At 43.3% G+C, this 16521-nt stretch overlaps 2 protein-coding genes across 5 annotated transcripts in view; one reads left to right on the forward strand and one right to left on the reverse strand.

Annotated features, from left to right (window-relative positions):
* Positions 1–1978: 1978 nt before the first annotated feature.
* On the reverse strand, positions 1979–15414 carry LOC143160555 (synaptotagmin-15-like). 2 transcript variants are annotated; one of them, XM_076338328.1, is made up of 8 exons: positions 15334–15414; positions 11663–11861; positions 10810–10952; positions 9904–10199; positions 8916–9086; positions 7279–7399; positions 4433–4612; positions 1979–3131 (listed from the first exon to the last, which is right to left on the reverse strand). In XM_076338328.1, exons 1-8 carry the CDS (start codon positions 15338–15340, stop codon positions 2995–2997), a joined length of 1254 nt encoding a protein of 417 aa, XP_076194443.1. In that variant the 5' UTR covers positions 15341–15414; the 3' UTR covers positions 1979–2994. The 2 variants fall into 2 exon arrangements, with proteins under 2 accessions (XP_076194443.1, XP_076194445.1); XM_076338330.1 differs by lacking the exon at positions 4433–4612.
* The window catches only part of GPRIN2 (G protein regulated inducer of neurite outgrowth 2), a 41456-nt gene continuing 35882 nt past the window's right edge, over positions 10948–16521 (forward strand). Inside the window, exons 1-6 of one of the 3 annotated variants that reach the window (XM_076338321.1) lie at positions 10948–11019; positions 11203–11393; positions 12030–12267; positions 12824–12927; positions 13385–13543; positions 14534–14796. The gene's annotated coding sequence lies outside the window, so the exon portion shown is untranslated. Of the gene's footprint in view, positions 11020–11202; positions 11394–11855; positions 11913–12029; positions 12268–12823; positions 12928–13384; positions 13544–14533; positions 14797–15720; positions 15790–16521 lie in introns of those variants that run through there. The other 2 variants (XM_076338322.1, XM_076338327.1) reach the window with 2 other exon arrangements.

A 16521-nucleotide genomic window follows, 5' to 3' on the forward strand; every position in this document is an offset into this window, starting at 1 on the left:
CTCATTAGGATGATTTGATAACTTTGGGCGGAAGTCATGCCATCTGGATCGGTGAGTGTGTGCGGCTCACCACCAAGTTCTACGTGCTATGGTTAGGTCTCTCCAGCTGACTCGGACCTGACTGCTTCATTCTCTTCCCATGATTTTTCAGATCGCCACTCTGACTCTTCTTTAACAGTATTCCTTCTTGAAATCCAAGCTACAAACATGACACCATAGTTCAATGTTAACTTTAACAAATTTACCATAATTCTATAGTTTCTTTGGTTCCTATCGTCACTTTAGTAATTCTGTGTAAAATTCCCAGGTCCTGCTGCCTTGTGTTTGCTTTTCTCCTTGCCTTTCAAACAGGAAGCCGTTTCACGTTCTGTGCCTCCATCTGGCATAGAGACTTCTTCTGAAGGAGCTTTCTGATCCTTTACCACCTGTAATGCATCTTGCTCCCTTTCAGTTTCATCAAGTTGCTGCTTTTAGAGTGTTATATTAGGAGCAAGCAATTATCTTGCTCCTAATATATGAGACCATCTGGTCTCTCATTTCCTCACTTAGAGGAAGGATAGAGTAGTGCAGATCGCAGCGATCGTTAGGCTGCCTAAATGACTAGTATAGGTATAATTTTAATTGGGAGAGAAGGTAAGGTAGAGAGTGATCCACAAGGCAATATAAATAAATACTCTGCTTGAGTAGTGGTAGGGCTGCTTCTTCAAGATCCTGTTCTCTAGAGCGAGAATGGAACCATTATTCATGTCTGTCCTAAAACGGTGGTAAATTGCTGCTCACTGTCATTTGACCGGGGTTGTACTTTCATTAAGTTACATGCTGGACTTATTGCGGAGCTTTAGAAATTCCTGTATCTGTCAATAGTAATGGGAAGTATTGAGGAAGGTGTCACGTTTTGTATGATCTTGTATCTATTTCTTGTGTATTTCTTGGATGGGGGTTTCCTGTGCTATGCATCTTGGTAAAATTTTAAAATTTTTTTAGAGGAAAAGAAGCACTGTTAGGCACTGAGAGGTCTTGTAATCATTCCTCCTCCTTCATCTCTATATAAGTCTCAAGCACAAGACCAGATGGACGATCCGTAAAAGGCAGTAGGTAAAAAATTTGCTCTATTGTGTGACAATTGATAACACTGTATTATAACTCCTTATTTAATAATGTTTCTCACTTTACTGGAATAACTCTCTTGTTCAGGAAGAGTCAAAAAGGACCTTTCTCATTTACTTCACTTGGATGACCTTGAGCAAAGTCAAGTACTTTGGTAAGTGCATTTAAATGTTTCTTCATAATTTTAGCTGGAATTACTGAACACGCAAACTGGAAGTATTGGTACTTGAATGTATAAGAACGTATAAATCATAAAGAGGGATATAATGTATTTGGTAAAATTGCTTTATCGTGGTAATATAGTTATCATAGAATTTATATATAGTTTTCCTTCCCAGATCGAACATGTTGCCTATTAGATTGGTTTTGTTGGAGTAAAATTTGAAAACAGCTCTTCGGGGTTGGGGGTGCTGGCACTACTCATTTAACAGAGATGTAATGAGGGCTGAACCTTTTGTAAAATTCAATTAAATGTAACGAGTCTAGGCTCATCTTATATCCAGTGGTGCAGTTAGCAAGGCGGATGGAGGGTACCATGCAACACTTCAAATGGGGGATCAGGTGAAATGGAGTCTGTTGTCTTACAATTCCTCTCACGTATATTCTCATTCATAATATTTCCTTTAGATAATAACAGTATTATCAAAATGGAACATGTTCTCATCTCCCCAGAGAAGCTTCATTTTTTTAAATATATTGAATTAATTAATATTGTATCCTGTTTGAAAGGAAGATGGCTTTATTTCAGCTGCAGAGATTATGGTCCTCTTGGAACATAATTGTACAAAATGTTTTGCTGCAATAGTCTGTGTGTCTGGCTTATGACTGTACGGCGTGAAAGGTACAGAGTTCAGGTCCCCAGTGAACAATCAAGAGGAGAAGAATGTCCTATTTATTTTATTTTGATTAAAAATAATGGCTCTGAATTATTTTACAGAACAGTAAGTTACTTAGCGAAGAAAACTCTACCACTAAAACAGACGTATGTCCTGGGGGCTTAAGCTAGTTGGATTTTCAATGTAAGAATGGTCATACTAGGTCAAACCCAAGGTTCTTGTAATCAATGTTCTGTCTCCAGCAGAGACGTGTTTAGGGAGAAATATCTAAGGACAGGACAGGTCCCTTGTACTGCTTTCTCAGAGTACTCCAGTACTCCTGCAAGCCTCCCATCATCTGTGACTTTAGGACTTCTTTTATGCTTCTCCCTTAGTGTCAACACAGTGTTGTACATTGGGGTCAGCTGAAAACATCCAACTGAATTACTGCAAGAAATACAGTGTGCCCAGGGACGTGAACAGGTGCTTCTGGGGTTTTGATCGATAAACACTCAGTGCTTTCTACCATTCGTATTCAAATATAACGCTGCTATTTTAAATAAACTGTAAATTTGGTACTCGGTCAGCATCTGCTGGGCTTTGTCTGTTTTGGCATGCTTACTGGGCTTCCATCCCTTTTGGTGAAGCTACTCTGGCCGTGGTGGTGCAATGCAGTGGACAGTTAGGCCTGGTATCATCATTGACAATTCTTAGGTCGTTTTGGGTTCTAGCCGGGTGATGGATGATCATTTGTGCCCAGATCTCATGACCAAGAATTGGAATTTACTAGTCAAAATAACTAATAATGGGAGATCATGTTTGTCTTCCTGTTTTGTTTACTCTGCTGCATATTAATTACATTGGAAATATATTTTGAAGAGAGGAAAGATGGAGTTCCAGCCTAGCAGAGACCAAGTCTTCTCTTTGCATTTGGGCAAGGAAAGAATTTACTTATTTTATTCTTGTCTACTTAGGAATGTAAAATGGTCAAAGATTTTGTGCGCTTTATCATTAGGTTATGAAAGATGGTGAGACCTCTTCCATTTTAAGGTTGTTTTTTAATCCGTGCTGTTTACGTGCTGTGGCAGAGAGCATGCCATCGTTTAACCAGCTCCTTGGGCTTGCTGATCATTTCATTCCAGTGTTCTAGTTCTTTGCCGCGGGTGTACATGAAAGGCCCAACTACTACACGTCCGAGCAGATGTGTTCCTGGGAAAAAAAGAAAGCAGTTAGTGATTAACAGCTCTAAGTGCTTCTCTGAAATCCTTACATAAATTAGAATACTAACTTGTATTTCTCTAAGTAATGCATGTTCTGAAAGTAATTTTTAAACCAAAATTTTCATCAAGAAGTTCACTCTAGGTTTCAAGTTCCGTAGTTTCTACACGCTAAGATTCAGCATTAAAAGGTGCTGCAGTAAGCGGGTATTTAGTCAGTTCAGGCCTTCCCTATTGCCTGCACTCTGAACTAGAATCAGTTTAAGGCGCACAGATCTGTATCTGCCTCAAGTGTACTGTGGAAGCGTGCCCTAGTTCCGGGCATCAGCAACCTTAGTAGGATTCATATGATGCTCTAGCTCGGGAGAGAATAGATTTAGCTACTGAGACAGCTGGGGGTCGCAATATGTGGGTGGCCACTGACCACCCTCTGCCAATGAGCAGATTGTTTCTTCATGCCTGAACTTTTCAGCTGTGGATGGGGAAAATAATCCGAACCTGCCTTACGTGAACTTCAGAATGTTTGTAAAGCGTTCGGCTGTCCGCAAGTGAAAATGATGAGAGGCTCGAGTACTGATCCTAGTTCTTGTCAATCCTCAAAGCCAAAGCACCTGCCCAAAATCTCACCTGAAGGAATTTTTTTAGGAGTGTATGAATCCAAATGAGGGTATTAATGTTTCATTATTGAGATCATATTTGCATTGCAGGGAAGGTGTTTTTCTTGGGAGCAGTGGAAGTATTGAATTCTGATTTGCTTCTCTAAGCAGAACTCCTTAATGGATTCTCTGACAACTAGTAAGAGGTGACCTCAAGCATCTGGTTTTCTGCCAGGGAATGGGGATTCTTGTAGTCTCTTCTTTGTCACTGCTTGAACTGTTGTGATAATTAAAGTTCCTATTCCTCTTTCACATTTGGTTAGGAACAGTGAATGGCTTCAAAATTTTGGAGGTTGGGGATTATACACTCAAGTGTTCACAGAAAGTAATTGCATAAGCTTGTTTTCTTAGGATACCAGAATGAAACAAAAGTACACCACCTTGTACTGGCAGTGACTGGCCTACAGTTATTTTATTCATGTCTTCCACTAAATTTACCTTTAGCCTCTGAGAGAGACACATACTTACTGCAAATAAGTTGTTCTGCTTTTTAAAGAAACAACCTGTGAAATACCCCAAGCCTTATATATGTTTTATGATTACTGCTGAAAAGGAATTAGTTCCTCCCAGGTTTAAATATCTCTGCAATATGTAAGAGATTTATGACATCTTAACTGTAATAATTTATACAGCTTACTTTCTCCCTTGATACTCTGGAGCACAGATAGACTCAGGCTTGCTGTATCCAGCTCTGTCTGATCTGTCTTGAAACTGAAGGTTTCGTTATACACTGGATTGGGAGATCCCAGAACAGCTGCTGTCTTTTTACTTTTGATGAATTTATTATGGTTCATTAGTGAGACTTTGACATACACACCTTGGAGAAAAAGAAATTCAAGAAGAAAAGACATCAGAGGCAGTTGGGAGAAGGCTTAAGGAATTTCTTGCCTTCAGGAGTCAATATTAAGTATAAAATTAGATCATGATCGATTTGTGAAACATACATGGCAGCATGGCAATGCATAACATTAAGCAGGGAGTACACAAAGTACTTAGGGTGCAATTTTGCAGTGCACTTTCCAATTTAAGAGCTGTTAAAAGGAGCAGTCATATTCTTACCCTGCATCCTTGATCTTACATTCCTGTACCTGCCCTTCATCTGATGGAGACTTTTTTGAAGGCTTAGTTTGTTGGGTCAGTAGTTAATTTCATATATTTGATCGCATGATTGTTTGATCCACACAAGGGAGGCCGTGAGGGAGGAGCAATGTCGTAGAGCTGCAGCCTGCGCTTGGACTGGAGATGTTTCAGGGGAACAGATTCTCCTAGTCAAAGAAGAATCCTTAAACAAAAGGTTTTACTAATGACTTCTAGCGCTGCGGTAAGGGATTCTGTAGAAAATTTGAGGAAAAGATCAATGATCTCTGCTCTTTCTTCTAGAAAATATTACAAAAACTGTGTGTGAGTGTGGGAACAAGAACAACAAAAAAAATTTTGCTTTGCTTCCTGAAGGGGACCTGTATTGCATTGTGGTCTTATTCAGCAGATCTTTGACAATGAGATCCAAAGCAGCCTGAAATGTTCCATTCTTCCCTACCCTTCTACAAAATTTAGTGACAAGCATGTAGAAATTTCATCTTAATTGATGGCTAAAGATTTGTTCTTTTCCAGTGAAGCAGTAATAGATTCCGTGCTGCTACTGTGTTTATTACTCCCTGCTAATTCAGGTCATTAAGGTTCATCTGTATATCAAAAATGGTTAGAAATGTCGGGACTGAGATAGCGTTGACGGACTCCTAATGGCTCCTTGTTATTTCCGCAGCTCCAGTAGGCTCTCGTTACTGTTTCAGAGGGTGCAGGACTACCAGAACAGACTTTTTTTGACAGAGCATATATAGCACCTGGGTGCTATATATGGAAAGAGTTACTATGTAAACTACTTGCACAAAGTCTGACTTTTCATTACTTTCTTATTACTTCTTAGTACATTTAATTCAGTAATTTGAATCTAAAAATAAATGTCTCCTTGCTGTCCTATATTGCATGTCTTCCATCAAAGATTAGTGTTGCACTAATCCCTGTTTAATATAGAAAACGTTTTATTCCAGTTTCTTCAGGAATTTACCAGAGAATCTGTGGTCCCTAAATCATACTTGAAGGGCATTATCAAGGAAATAACACCCAATTTATTTAATTTTCCTTTTTTTCCTTAATAATATATTCTGGAGAATAACCTTCTGGCAGCTCTTCCTTCCAGAGCACGCCCATGACTCCTGCTTATTATGATAACCTGAAGTATACCAGCACTAAAATAACATGGCAGATTGTGTTTCTTTCTACAAATCTAACATTAGAGTTCTGGCGCTCTGTGCTACAGAACTTCACAACAACCTGCAGGCAGAGACATGATGTATTAAGAAGGGTGTTTTCCTTCTCTTGTAAAGCTATTGAGATGATGCAAAATTAGGACATTTGCTCTTAGTTCATGATGCTACTTTGTCCATCTGCCATGAACTGGTCATATTTTTTCTGGCCATCCTTATCTTAGTTATTTGTTTTCTGAATCGAATACATTCTGTAATATATTTCTCTTTCAACAAGTGCACAGGGTATGATTCTGCTTGTTGAAAACCTTTATATTCTCATCATTTTACTGTGCATTTCTTCATTTATGAGTTTTACCCTAAACAGAGCAAATTCCTCTCTAACATTATGAATGTAGATTTACTCATTTAGAGGGCATCGTTTCTAAAGTTAAACATCCTGGTAACAGCCTGCTCAAAGAAACCTCAAAAAAATTTCATAGTTGATGTGTGTATAGAGAACTAAACCTCTTTTCTTTTTAACTGCTGGGTGTATTTTGCATTTATATTGTTTAGTTTCAAAGTTCTTCAAAAAAAATCACAACAGATTCAAACACAAGTTTGGTTCTCCCATCTATTTTTGCTTTGAGTGTTTAGATTTTAAACAGCATTTTGAGGTAGTCTCTATACTCAACATCTCTGAGGCCAAGGACACATGAGCATGATGTACCAGGAAAACCCCCACTGCAGTAAGGGAGAAAAATTGTGACTCTGTGCCATGGGCCTTTGAACAACGGCCAGGCTGTCCTAAAATGGGAATCTTTTCCCAGTTCAGTTCTCCCCAGGACAGCTGTTCAGCGTCAGCGGTTGTCCTGCAGCTGTTACCTCTGGGCTTTCGCCTTGAGGCAATTCTGTTAATCCCCTGAAATGCCACCTTCTCTGGATTGGAGTGCAGCAAAGAAATGTTGCTCATTGTATTAAAGCAGGAGAAAAAAATTGCTACTGATGACATGAGACAAACCGTTTATTATGAAGCAAAGCCAAAACATAGCAGAACTGAGCTACCAAAATCTAATTACCCCAATAACAAAGTATGGTTTGTTTCCACTCAAATTAATTCACCCGGCTGTTTATTTGTTCTTTTCAGAGTCACTCAGCACAAGCCTGGGTGGACAGATGAGGAAGGAGCAAATTAAAACAGGAATTCTGGAGCTGATAGCAGAGAGGAAATCACACTTACTGACAGCATGGCTCTCCTCCTGGAGCTTTAATCCTCTTGCCCTCAGAACGACTACAGTGAGACGGCCCAGGTAGTCATTGTAGCTGAGGGAGAACTGGATATCACCATAGTCTGAAGGAGGCTTTGGAAGCAGAACAACACTTGTCAAATATAGCTGAAAGACTCTCTCTTCAGACAGACACATTTGGGGGGGAAGGGGGAGTTGTTCATACTAGCGGTTTCTGCCACACCAAGGCATGTGAGTGAATTGTAACGTCTTTATTTACGCTGTTGTGACATTTGATAGAACCAATTAATCAGCCTTCCTGAACCTTTGAATTCCTATCTCTTCCAGGTGATGCCTATTTCCTTGCCTCTTCTGCTTTTTTCTGCTCTTACTAATCCAAAACAGAAGCAAATAACGGTGCTTTCTTATGTCAGTGTCTCCTAACTCATGGGACTGTGTCTGAGCAGTTGGATAATCCTGTACAACAGCTATGGATCTGCAGGTTGGTAAGATGGAAATTTTGATTCCAAATGTTTATCAAATAGTTTTGCATTTGATGTATTTGATAGAACATACTTCTACTTCAGCTGTACCCCTCCAATACTTGTAAGATGACAGAAGTTCCACAATGCCAAGCAGCCTGATCATAGAATCATAGAATCATTGAGGTTGGAAAAGACCTCTAAGATTATTGAGTCCAACCGTCAACCCAACACCACCATGCCCACTAAACCATGTCCCTAAGCGCCTCATCTACACGTCTTTTAAATACCTCCAGGGATGGGGACTCCACCACTTCCCTGGGCAGCCTGTTCCAATGTTTCACCACTCTTTCAGTAAAGACATTTTTCCTTACATCCAATCTAAACCTCCCCTGGCACAACTTGAGGCCATTTCCTCTCGTCCTATCGCTTGTTACTTGGGAGAAGAGACCGACCCCCACCTCGCTACAACCTCCTTTCAGGGAGTTGTAGAGAGCGATGAGGTCTCCCCTCAGCCTCCTTTTCTCCAGGCTAAACAGTCCCAGTTCCCTCAGCCGCTCCTCATAAGACTTGTTCTCCAGACCCCTCACCAGCCTCGTTGCCCTTCTCTGGACACGCTCCAGCACCTCAACGTCCTTCTTGGAGTGAGGGGCCCAAAACTGAACACAGTATTCGAGGTGTGGCCTCACCAGGGCCGAGTACAGGGGCACGATCGCTTCCCTACTCCTGCTGGCCACACTATTTCTGATACAGGCCAGGATGCCATTGGCCTTCTTGGCCGCCTGGGCACACTGCCGGCTCATGTTCAGCCGGCTGTCGACCAGCACCCCCAGGTCCTTTTCCAACAGGCAGCTTTCCAGCCACTCTTCCCCAAGCCTGTAGCGCTGTATGGGGTTGTTGTGGCCAAAGTGCAGGACCCGGCACTTGTCCTTGTTGAATCTCATACAGTTGGCCTGGACCCATCGATCCAGCCTGTCCAGGTCCCTCTGCAGAGCCTTCCTACCCTCGAGCAGATCAACACTCCCGCCCAACTTGGTGTCATCTGCAAACTTACTGAGGGTGCACTCAATCCCCTCATCCAGATCATCAATAAAGATATTAAACAAGACCGGCCCCAGTACTGAGCCCTGGGGAACACCACTCGTGACCGGCCGTATGATATCACATACCTCCAAGTTTTCTTTCTCCAGATCTCTCCATATGACTAGTTTGTTGTCATCAGTTAACGTTTCATTTTTCAGTGGGAAGACAACTTGGCCTAGGAGGTGGTGCTTCTTCTGTTTATCGACATGATAAACCAAAAACTTCAGAGTCCTTTGAAGCAACATTTTACTGGAAACCTGTACAGGAAAAGGAAGAATATATTAATAATTATAAAACGTGAGATTTTTCTACTCTAGCACGGCTTCAAAGGAAGAATTTTTCAGTGTGTTAAAGGTAGGTGGAGATTTCCTTTGATTATTTGAAGTCCGCTTTCTTAATTTGCCTAAAGTTTTAGCTATGCAGGAGTCTAAAGAGCCAAGCTAAAACGGAATGAGTTCATTTGAAAAATGTGAACCTAGCTGGCAGTTTTTCAACTCATATAGATCTAGTGTTATATGATGCATTCACTTCCAGACACAAATGTTTAGAAACCTGTAAACGTTCATTTTTCAGTTGTCTGAAACACAAACTTTTTTGGTTTTAAAGCTTTTGTCTGGTGATACCTGCTCAAAGCCTCTTGGCATAGGGAGCCAAGCTCCTAGCTTTACAGCACTATACAAATAGTATACCAGACATCTCACGAGTTCTAGTTTCTAGCCAACTTCCACAGCAAAGAAACTAAAAGCTATGAAAGCATTAGTTCAGTATAGGTTGCTTCTGGACTTCTAGAGCTGCTGGGCTGAACTGCTCAGCCATAGTTCAGAGTGGAGTTTTCGTCATTCCCAGGGCAAGTTCTAGGATTCTCGACCTTGGTGCAGACCACAGGTAACATCAGTTCTGGAGCCACAGACTTAAGTAGCCCAGGATCTCCAGAAATAATAAATCCTATCTCCAGTGGAAACAACTTGTATCTTGGTAGAAGTTTGTAGAAAATTACTGTTCACAAAACACGTGCTGTAGTTTGGCAAGTCAATGTCTGCAAACAAAAACCTGCTTCATCAAAAGGAAAAGTACCTGAAAAACAAAGTTTTCATCAAACTGCGGGTTGAGGGTTTTGCGTTTTGTTTTGGACTGCAAGTAGCTTCTTTCATCAGGCAGCAAGTAGATTTTCACAAACGGACTACAGGAATCAGCAGGAGGCTGCAGCTTTCTGACTTTGATCAAGGAGACGAGGAGCCTTTCTGACTCTTGCTCATATTCTACGGAGAACCAGAGGCGGCCAATGTTGCCTTCGGGAAAATCCGTCTCACTTTTGTCTTCAGGAAACTTGTACAGCTCTGGGTTAATGGTCCCTACAACATAAGCTCCAGCTTCATGAAATAAAAAACAAGCACCCTCAGATTAGTCTCAAGACTGTAGCAGGCATTTTTATAACCACTGCTGTATTAGGGAAATCACATTAATCTCTTTATTAACAATCCATTTTTGCATAAACTTGTTATTTTAATTCCTTTTCCCTCAAATTTGGGGGAGTAGTTGCAGGCTGCACCACTTTTCTTTTCTTTCTCTTATTCCTGTGACTGGACCTTGATAGTTTTGGGTATTTGTTGTTGCAGTCTGCAACTGGTCACTCTGCTGTTTCTGGAGACAACAATCAGATACGTCCTGAGTAACGCTCATGGTGTGCCTTTACAAAACACAGAAGGAGAGATTGCTTTGTCTGCCATATATGCAAGGTCCCACAGCAGTGGGACCAGAATGGCTACATTCTGGCCCAATTCCTATATATATATATATAGGAATATATATATAAAAATATATATATATACATATATGTGTATATATAAAAAAAAATATGTATACACACATATAGTGTTTAGGGCTTGTACTGTGTAACGCTATGTCTGGTATGCCCCCAGTAAACATGCTTCATAATAATAAAGAGAACCCTTTAAGAGTCCCGTTTTTGCAATGCCATACCCAAAGAATGAAATGATGACCGTGGCCCAGACTGAGGAACCATGTAGGGGTCACTGTCTTCCTGAACCTGCTCTTCGTTCGTCAGGTTAATCCAGTCTCGCCCATGCAGTGTTGGTGGAACGATAAACGGAACGCTTCTGGATCTGCTCAAGACAAGAACAGCTGCTGACTCTTCTGGTTTAAATATGGAAACCAAACTTGGCAACAGTAGTAAGTTTACTGCTCTTCTCTCAGAATTTTGTAAAAATTCTACGGAGATGCAGAGATAGAAAAGATAAATACCCGTTGTTTTGCAATTTATTTTATTTGTATAATGCCTAAAGGTCCAGCGAGGGACATTGGAGCTTAATTCTTCAGACAGATCCCTCACTTTTTCCCTCTCTTCTCCTTTAGAATTGACCTTTCAAGGGAAAGGAAGAATTAACTGCAGCTGCTTGTTTTAGAGCCCCAAAGCCCTGCAGTAACTAACTTTCTAAGAGAGTCTCCTTTCTGAACTGAAGTCCTATTGTTTGGTTCTCTGATGCTTCATTATGAGACCACCAGGAATGACTCTGCAACATAGGCCGAATTTGTCTAGGTAACAGGTAAAGCTATCCATGCACCAATTACACTTGTATGTATTATTTCTTTTACGTAAATCAGAAATAATCATTGCATTCATAGTTACAGAAAGTATTATTTTCCTAAAGGAACAAACCAGAACATGACTGATGTTTTCATATAATTTAGGGGTCTGATTTATTTCTGTACATGCATATATTTAGATCACCCCCTCGTTTGAGAGTTGGCAAGTTGAAATAAATTACCAACACTTTTACTTTTTATGCTTTAAAAACAAAACGAAAATGTGTACCTTGTGCTTTTTAGTTGAATTTCAGAAGTTGACTGATCCTGAAAAACGGCATTTGCATTTGTCGTTTTGACAGGACTGGTGAGCTTTTCATAAGAAAGGAGGCGGCAAAATTTCTTCCAGAGCAGGCATGCAGTTATTCCAATGAGAACAAATAAAAGGATCCCTCCTATTATACCTCCAGCAACAGCAACTGCTCGTTCTGTTCAAACATAGAAGCACATAAAGCATCATAGGAGGATCAAAGTTTTATGTACGTTTTGGGGGTAGATAGGAATATTAAAGCTGACAAATTTATTTTATTTACATGCCAAAATGATTTTTAAATGAAACATTCCATTCAGGTGCACATTTTTGTCTTTGGTTATAGCACAATGCAACACCCGAAGATGTATGACATCGGCAGTGACAGATCAGAAAGCGTTCAGATATGCTGGCAATGACTGCGATGTAAGAGACTATAGACAGGAAAAAAAAAAAACCCAAAACCCAAGGAGTTGTTTGGGCTCTTACTTTACATTAGCATGAGCATTTACCTTAGCATGGCAGCAGTGCTAGAGCCTTCACAACAGAAGAAAAAGAAAACCTGGGAGCACCTAATACAAAAGGTACCATTATTTTGGTTTGGTTTGTTCTTCCAGCTATTCATCTATGTTGAATTGAGACTAGATCCTGGCACAAGGAACAAAGCAAAGCTCTGGGTTTGCTTTGCTTTCTTTCTAAGGATGCATGTGTTTCCTGATCTGTAAAGTCAAACTTAAGTATCCATTAAACACTGTTTCCTGAATCTTGATTACTTCAGATAAAACCAAATCGTGTATAATTTGGGGTTTGGCTTTTTTCACACTGATAAAATTGAAAACTTAGTAAATGTCTTCAATACGAATATGAGGAATTCTGTTGCGAGAATGTCTCGCTAGACCAAGGGTAGGCAATTGATAATGGGCTTGGTTCATTGTTTTCTCATGCTTGCTGGGTATGCTAGAGTAAAAGGCTGGAGAGACCACTTCTGCACTGTACCTTACACCCAGCCTGTCTTGGCCTACCACTGAACTAGTACTGGTGCATTGAGACGTGACTAGGTCACAGCTGAGAATTGATCCTGCCAGGATATCCTCTGTCTGAAAACGAGCCCAAACTGCAGAATTATCTTCCGCTCCGCAGCCACGAGAGGCAGCTCAGGATCAGCTGAGCACTGCGTACTGCCAGTTCTCAGGGTCTCCTCTGAAATTGAAGCAACAAAGTGACCTGGCGTTCTCTCACAACTGGTACGGACTTTTTTTTCCTCTTCTCTGCTTTTAGGTAGAGATAACTGTGATTATGCTTTATTCCTTTCTCCTTTTTTATCTGTCTGTGCTTGGTAGATACCTTGCAGTTAGCCACCTCTATACGATGGTACAAGTAAATAAAGACAATACAAGCACAAAACAATCGGTTGACGCTAGTAGTAGTTTTGAATAAGCATTCAAAACTAATTTGATACAGTTTATTGATTAGAGCTGTAAAGAGTATAGGAGGTGAGTTGCAAATACACGTGGTACTGATCTTTTTCACTGTTGCCATGTTGCAGTAAGCGATATGAAACGTCCTTCAGCTACAGAACACTTATGTAAATACTTCGTGCTATAAAATTAGCCTGGCCATAGTGCCTCAAAGTCCTTTATCTGATACTATCTCATTTTCCTGCCTTCGGTACGGTCATAGCAGCCAACTTATTTTTTGCAGCTCCCCTCCAGGTGTGTTGCCTTTAGCTCTCTGCAGGAATTGGCTGGCTGCTTCCCCGCGAGTCATACAATCACTCGTGTCTCCCAGCACCGTGGAGCAACCACCCTGCTCATGGCTATACCACAGCAACAGGCACTTCGCTGTCCTTGCAACCGGCAGGTGGGCTGAATGGGTTTCAGCATTTCGCCAGGCTGTTAGTACAATAGTATTAGTACAAGACTTACTCCGAGGAACAGGAAACAAATACCTATTTGGTATGGGTTAATAGTAACGCAGAGACAAGTCTGGTTGTGCTACACTGGTAACTTAGTTTTCCTCATACTGTGCATTCTTATGAAAGAAATGGGTAACAGACGCAGTCCTGAGCATGGAAATTCTGTGTGTATGTTCCTCTTAGTTTTGTAGGGCATGCTCGAGTATGCCTTCAGCCCGACTGCCATTTTCTTACAGCTTAGAAAGCCTGACACAGGAAAAAACGCTTTAGTTTTTAATGTCCATGAACATAATAGAAATTCATGGTTCACTTCATACAGGTGTACTATCAACAGCACAAATGTTTATATGGCTGGTGGTGCTACTGCCTGACAATAGGTATCTTAAAGGTTAACACTTCAAGCAAGCTCAACAGGACTCTGGTTAACTTGTCCTCTCTATTCCCAAGTCTTTAATGCTCCCAGCAGCAGTCCAGTGTTTCCCCCATAACCAGTTTGTCACCATTTACCATTAAGGACAGTAAGCTGAGGTGCTCTGTAATGCAATATACAGTACATCAGCTGTGCACTGATCTTGGAGGAAGAGAATGAGTTTAATGGACTGAATTTGCTCACTGCAGAATGATGTTAAATATTTACGACCCGCCCACTGCTATTAGCTCAAATTCCGCTGTTTTATTTTTACACAGTGGTAGACATAAGGTAAAGTTTTACCCATTTCAGTAAAGCTACCTATGATTTAATGAGGGTAAGGAGAATTTGGCTCACTTTTAGTCCATCTTATCTGATTAGATCAGCAACAGAACCAGTAGCTTAGGGCACAGTGTAGCACTAGTCACAAAATCAACCATTGTGTGCAGGGAGAAAAATATGTATCTTTTTAAAAAACTACCTGTCATCATGAGAAATTGATGTATTGTATTCTGCTGTGGTACAGGATCGTGGCAACCGGAGATGGAAGAGACCTGTCGGACCACTTCATCTCCAAGCGGCCTGTGCTGGGGACTGCCCACTGTTGATAAGTACCAGGTTTATCCTAGCCCGGGGAAATGTTGATGGCCATCGTCTGAGTCCTTTGGGATTGGATCCCTTTTTGCCGAGTGTCTGATGATAGGCTTTTAATAAGCTTTTCTTAAACTTTGCAGTAAGCCTTTTGGAGTTATGACCAGGCGGTTCTCCACCAAAAGCTTTAATCCCTGTGTAAGTACTGGGATTTACTAACATTTACAGTGTAAACATACGTACAGTATAAACCAAATCATGTGGGGCGGGGGTGAACTCCGCGCTGGCTCTGTCCCTCCCGCAGAGCCGCGTTGCTGTCCTCTGGCAGCAGCGCGGGGAGGTGCCTAAGGCACCTGCGGGGTGCAGGCCGGTGTCCCCTCGGCCGGTTCCAGGCGAGGGTCGGGCGGGTCTTGCGGCCCTTTCGGTTCAGAGGCGGGTTTGGGTCCCGGCTGCCGCGCTGCTGGCGCGGCGGCGGGCAGGGCCCGGGGTCCGGGGCCCGGCTGGCCCCCCCCCGCCGGCGGGCAGGGCAGGGCAGGGCTGCGCCCCGCGGAGGCGGCTGCGTGTTTTCCGAGGAGGGCGAAAGCTGGCGTCCCGGCCGGTGCCCGCCGGGGGGCAGCGGGGGCGCGGGAGGAGCCGGGCCCTCCCCTCCTTTCCCTTCCCCTCCCCTCCCTCCTGCCCGCGGCCGGCCCCGGCAGAGCCGCAGCGGGGCTGCCCCGCGCCCCCACCGGCACTTACCGGGCATGGGTGCTGGGGCTCCTGCGGTCGAGGCCGCCGTCCCGCCTCCTCCCGAGCAGGCGGCGGCTGCCGCCCGCTCCCCGTGCCGGGCTCGGGGCTGCCCCCCCCCCCCCCCCCGCTCTGTAAGGGCCTAGGGCAGCCCCTCCCCGGCCCGCCCCCGCGGCCTCGGGGACCGCACACGGGGGGAGGCTGGAAACGCGAGCCGAAATAGGGACGCCCCTGGCTCCCATCAGGGAAAAGGAACGGGGCGTGCTCGGGAGACGTCCCGGCCTCGGCCGGGCGCTCGGTGCCGAGCCAGCCCGCGCCGTCAGCCCCGGGAGCGCCGGCCGGGAGGGACAGCCGGCGCGGGTCTGCAGCAGCGGGGAGGGCGGTGTGGGAATAGGCGGAGGAGCGGCCGCTGTGCCAGATAAATCTTCCGTCGGCCCTGAAAAAAATAAAGCATGCGACATCGGCTGGGTGAGAGAACTTCCGAAACTACAGTTATGCTCAGAAAAAGACTTCGGCGTTAGTAGCTTCACTCTGAAAATTCGGGTGGGGGAGAAATGAGCATGCACTTGTTCCAAACTTGTAACAGGGTGCATAAGCACCGAGGAACACGGAACTTCTGCTTAGACCGTTGCAATTACAGCTTTTCCTATTTGTGTTTATAAACGTAATGATCTTCAATCTCTTGTGTGCGTAATAAATGTAACCGAACACATCTTAACTAACAAAATTACTCATGCGTAGTTCAGAAACAAAATTACCTTCTCTTCTTCTCGCCCGCTAATGCTTGCTTCTTTCTCAGCCAGCATGACAAGAATCTGTACCTTAAATTTAACAACTGCTTGTATTATACGTGCTTGTTCTGTTCACAACTGTCACATGAGGTTCAACAAGGCCAAGTGCCGGGTCCTGCACTTCGGCCACAACAGCCCCATGCAGCGCTACAGGCTTGGGGAAGAGTGGCTGGAAAGCTGCCCAGCAGAGAAGGACCTGGGGGTGCTGGTCGACAGCCGGCTGAACATGAGCCGGCAGTGTGCCCAGGCGGCCAAGAAGGCCAATGGCATCCTGGCCTGTATCAGAAATAGTGTGGCCAGCAGGAGTAGGGAAGCGATCGTGCCCCTGTACTCGGCCCTGGTGAGGCCGCACCTCGAATACTGTGTTCAGCTTTGGGCCCCTCACTCCAAGAAGGACGTTGAGGTGCTG

Source organism: Aptenodytes patagonicus, chromosome 5 (genome assembly GCF_965638725.1).
Source record: "Aptenodytes patagonicus chromosome 5, bAptPat1.pri.cur, whole genome shotgun sequence".
In the NCBI taxonomy this organism is placed as follows: Eukaryota; Metazoa; Chordata; class Aves; order Sphenisciformes; family Spheniscidae; genus Aptenodytes; species Aptenodytes patagonicus.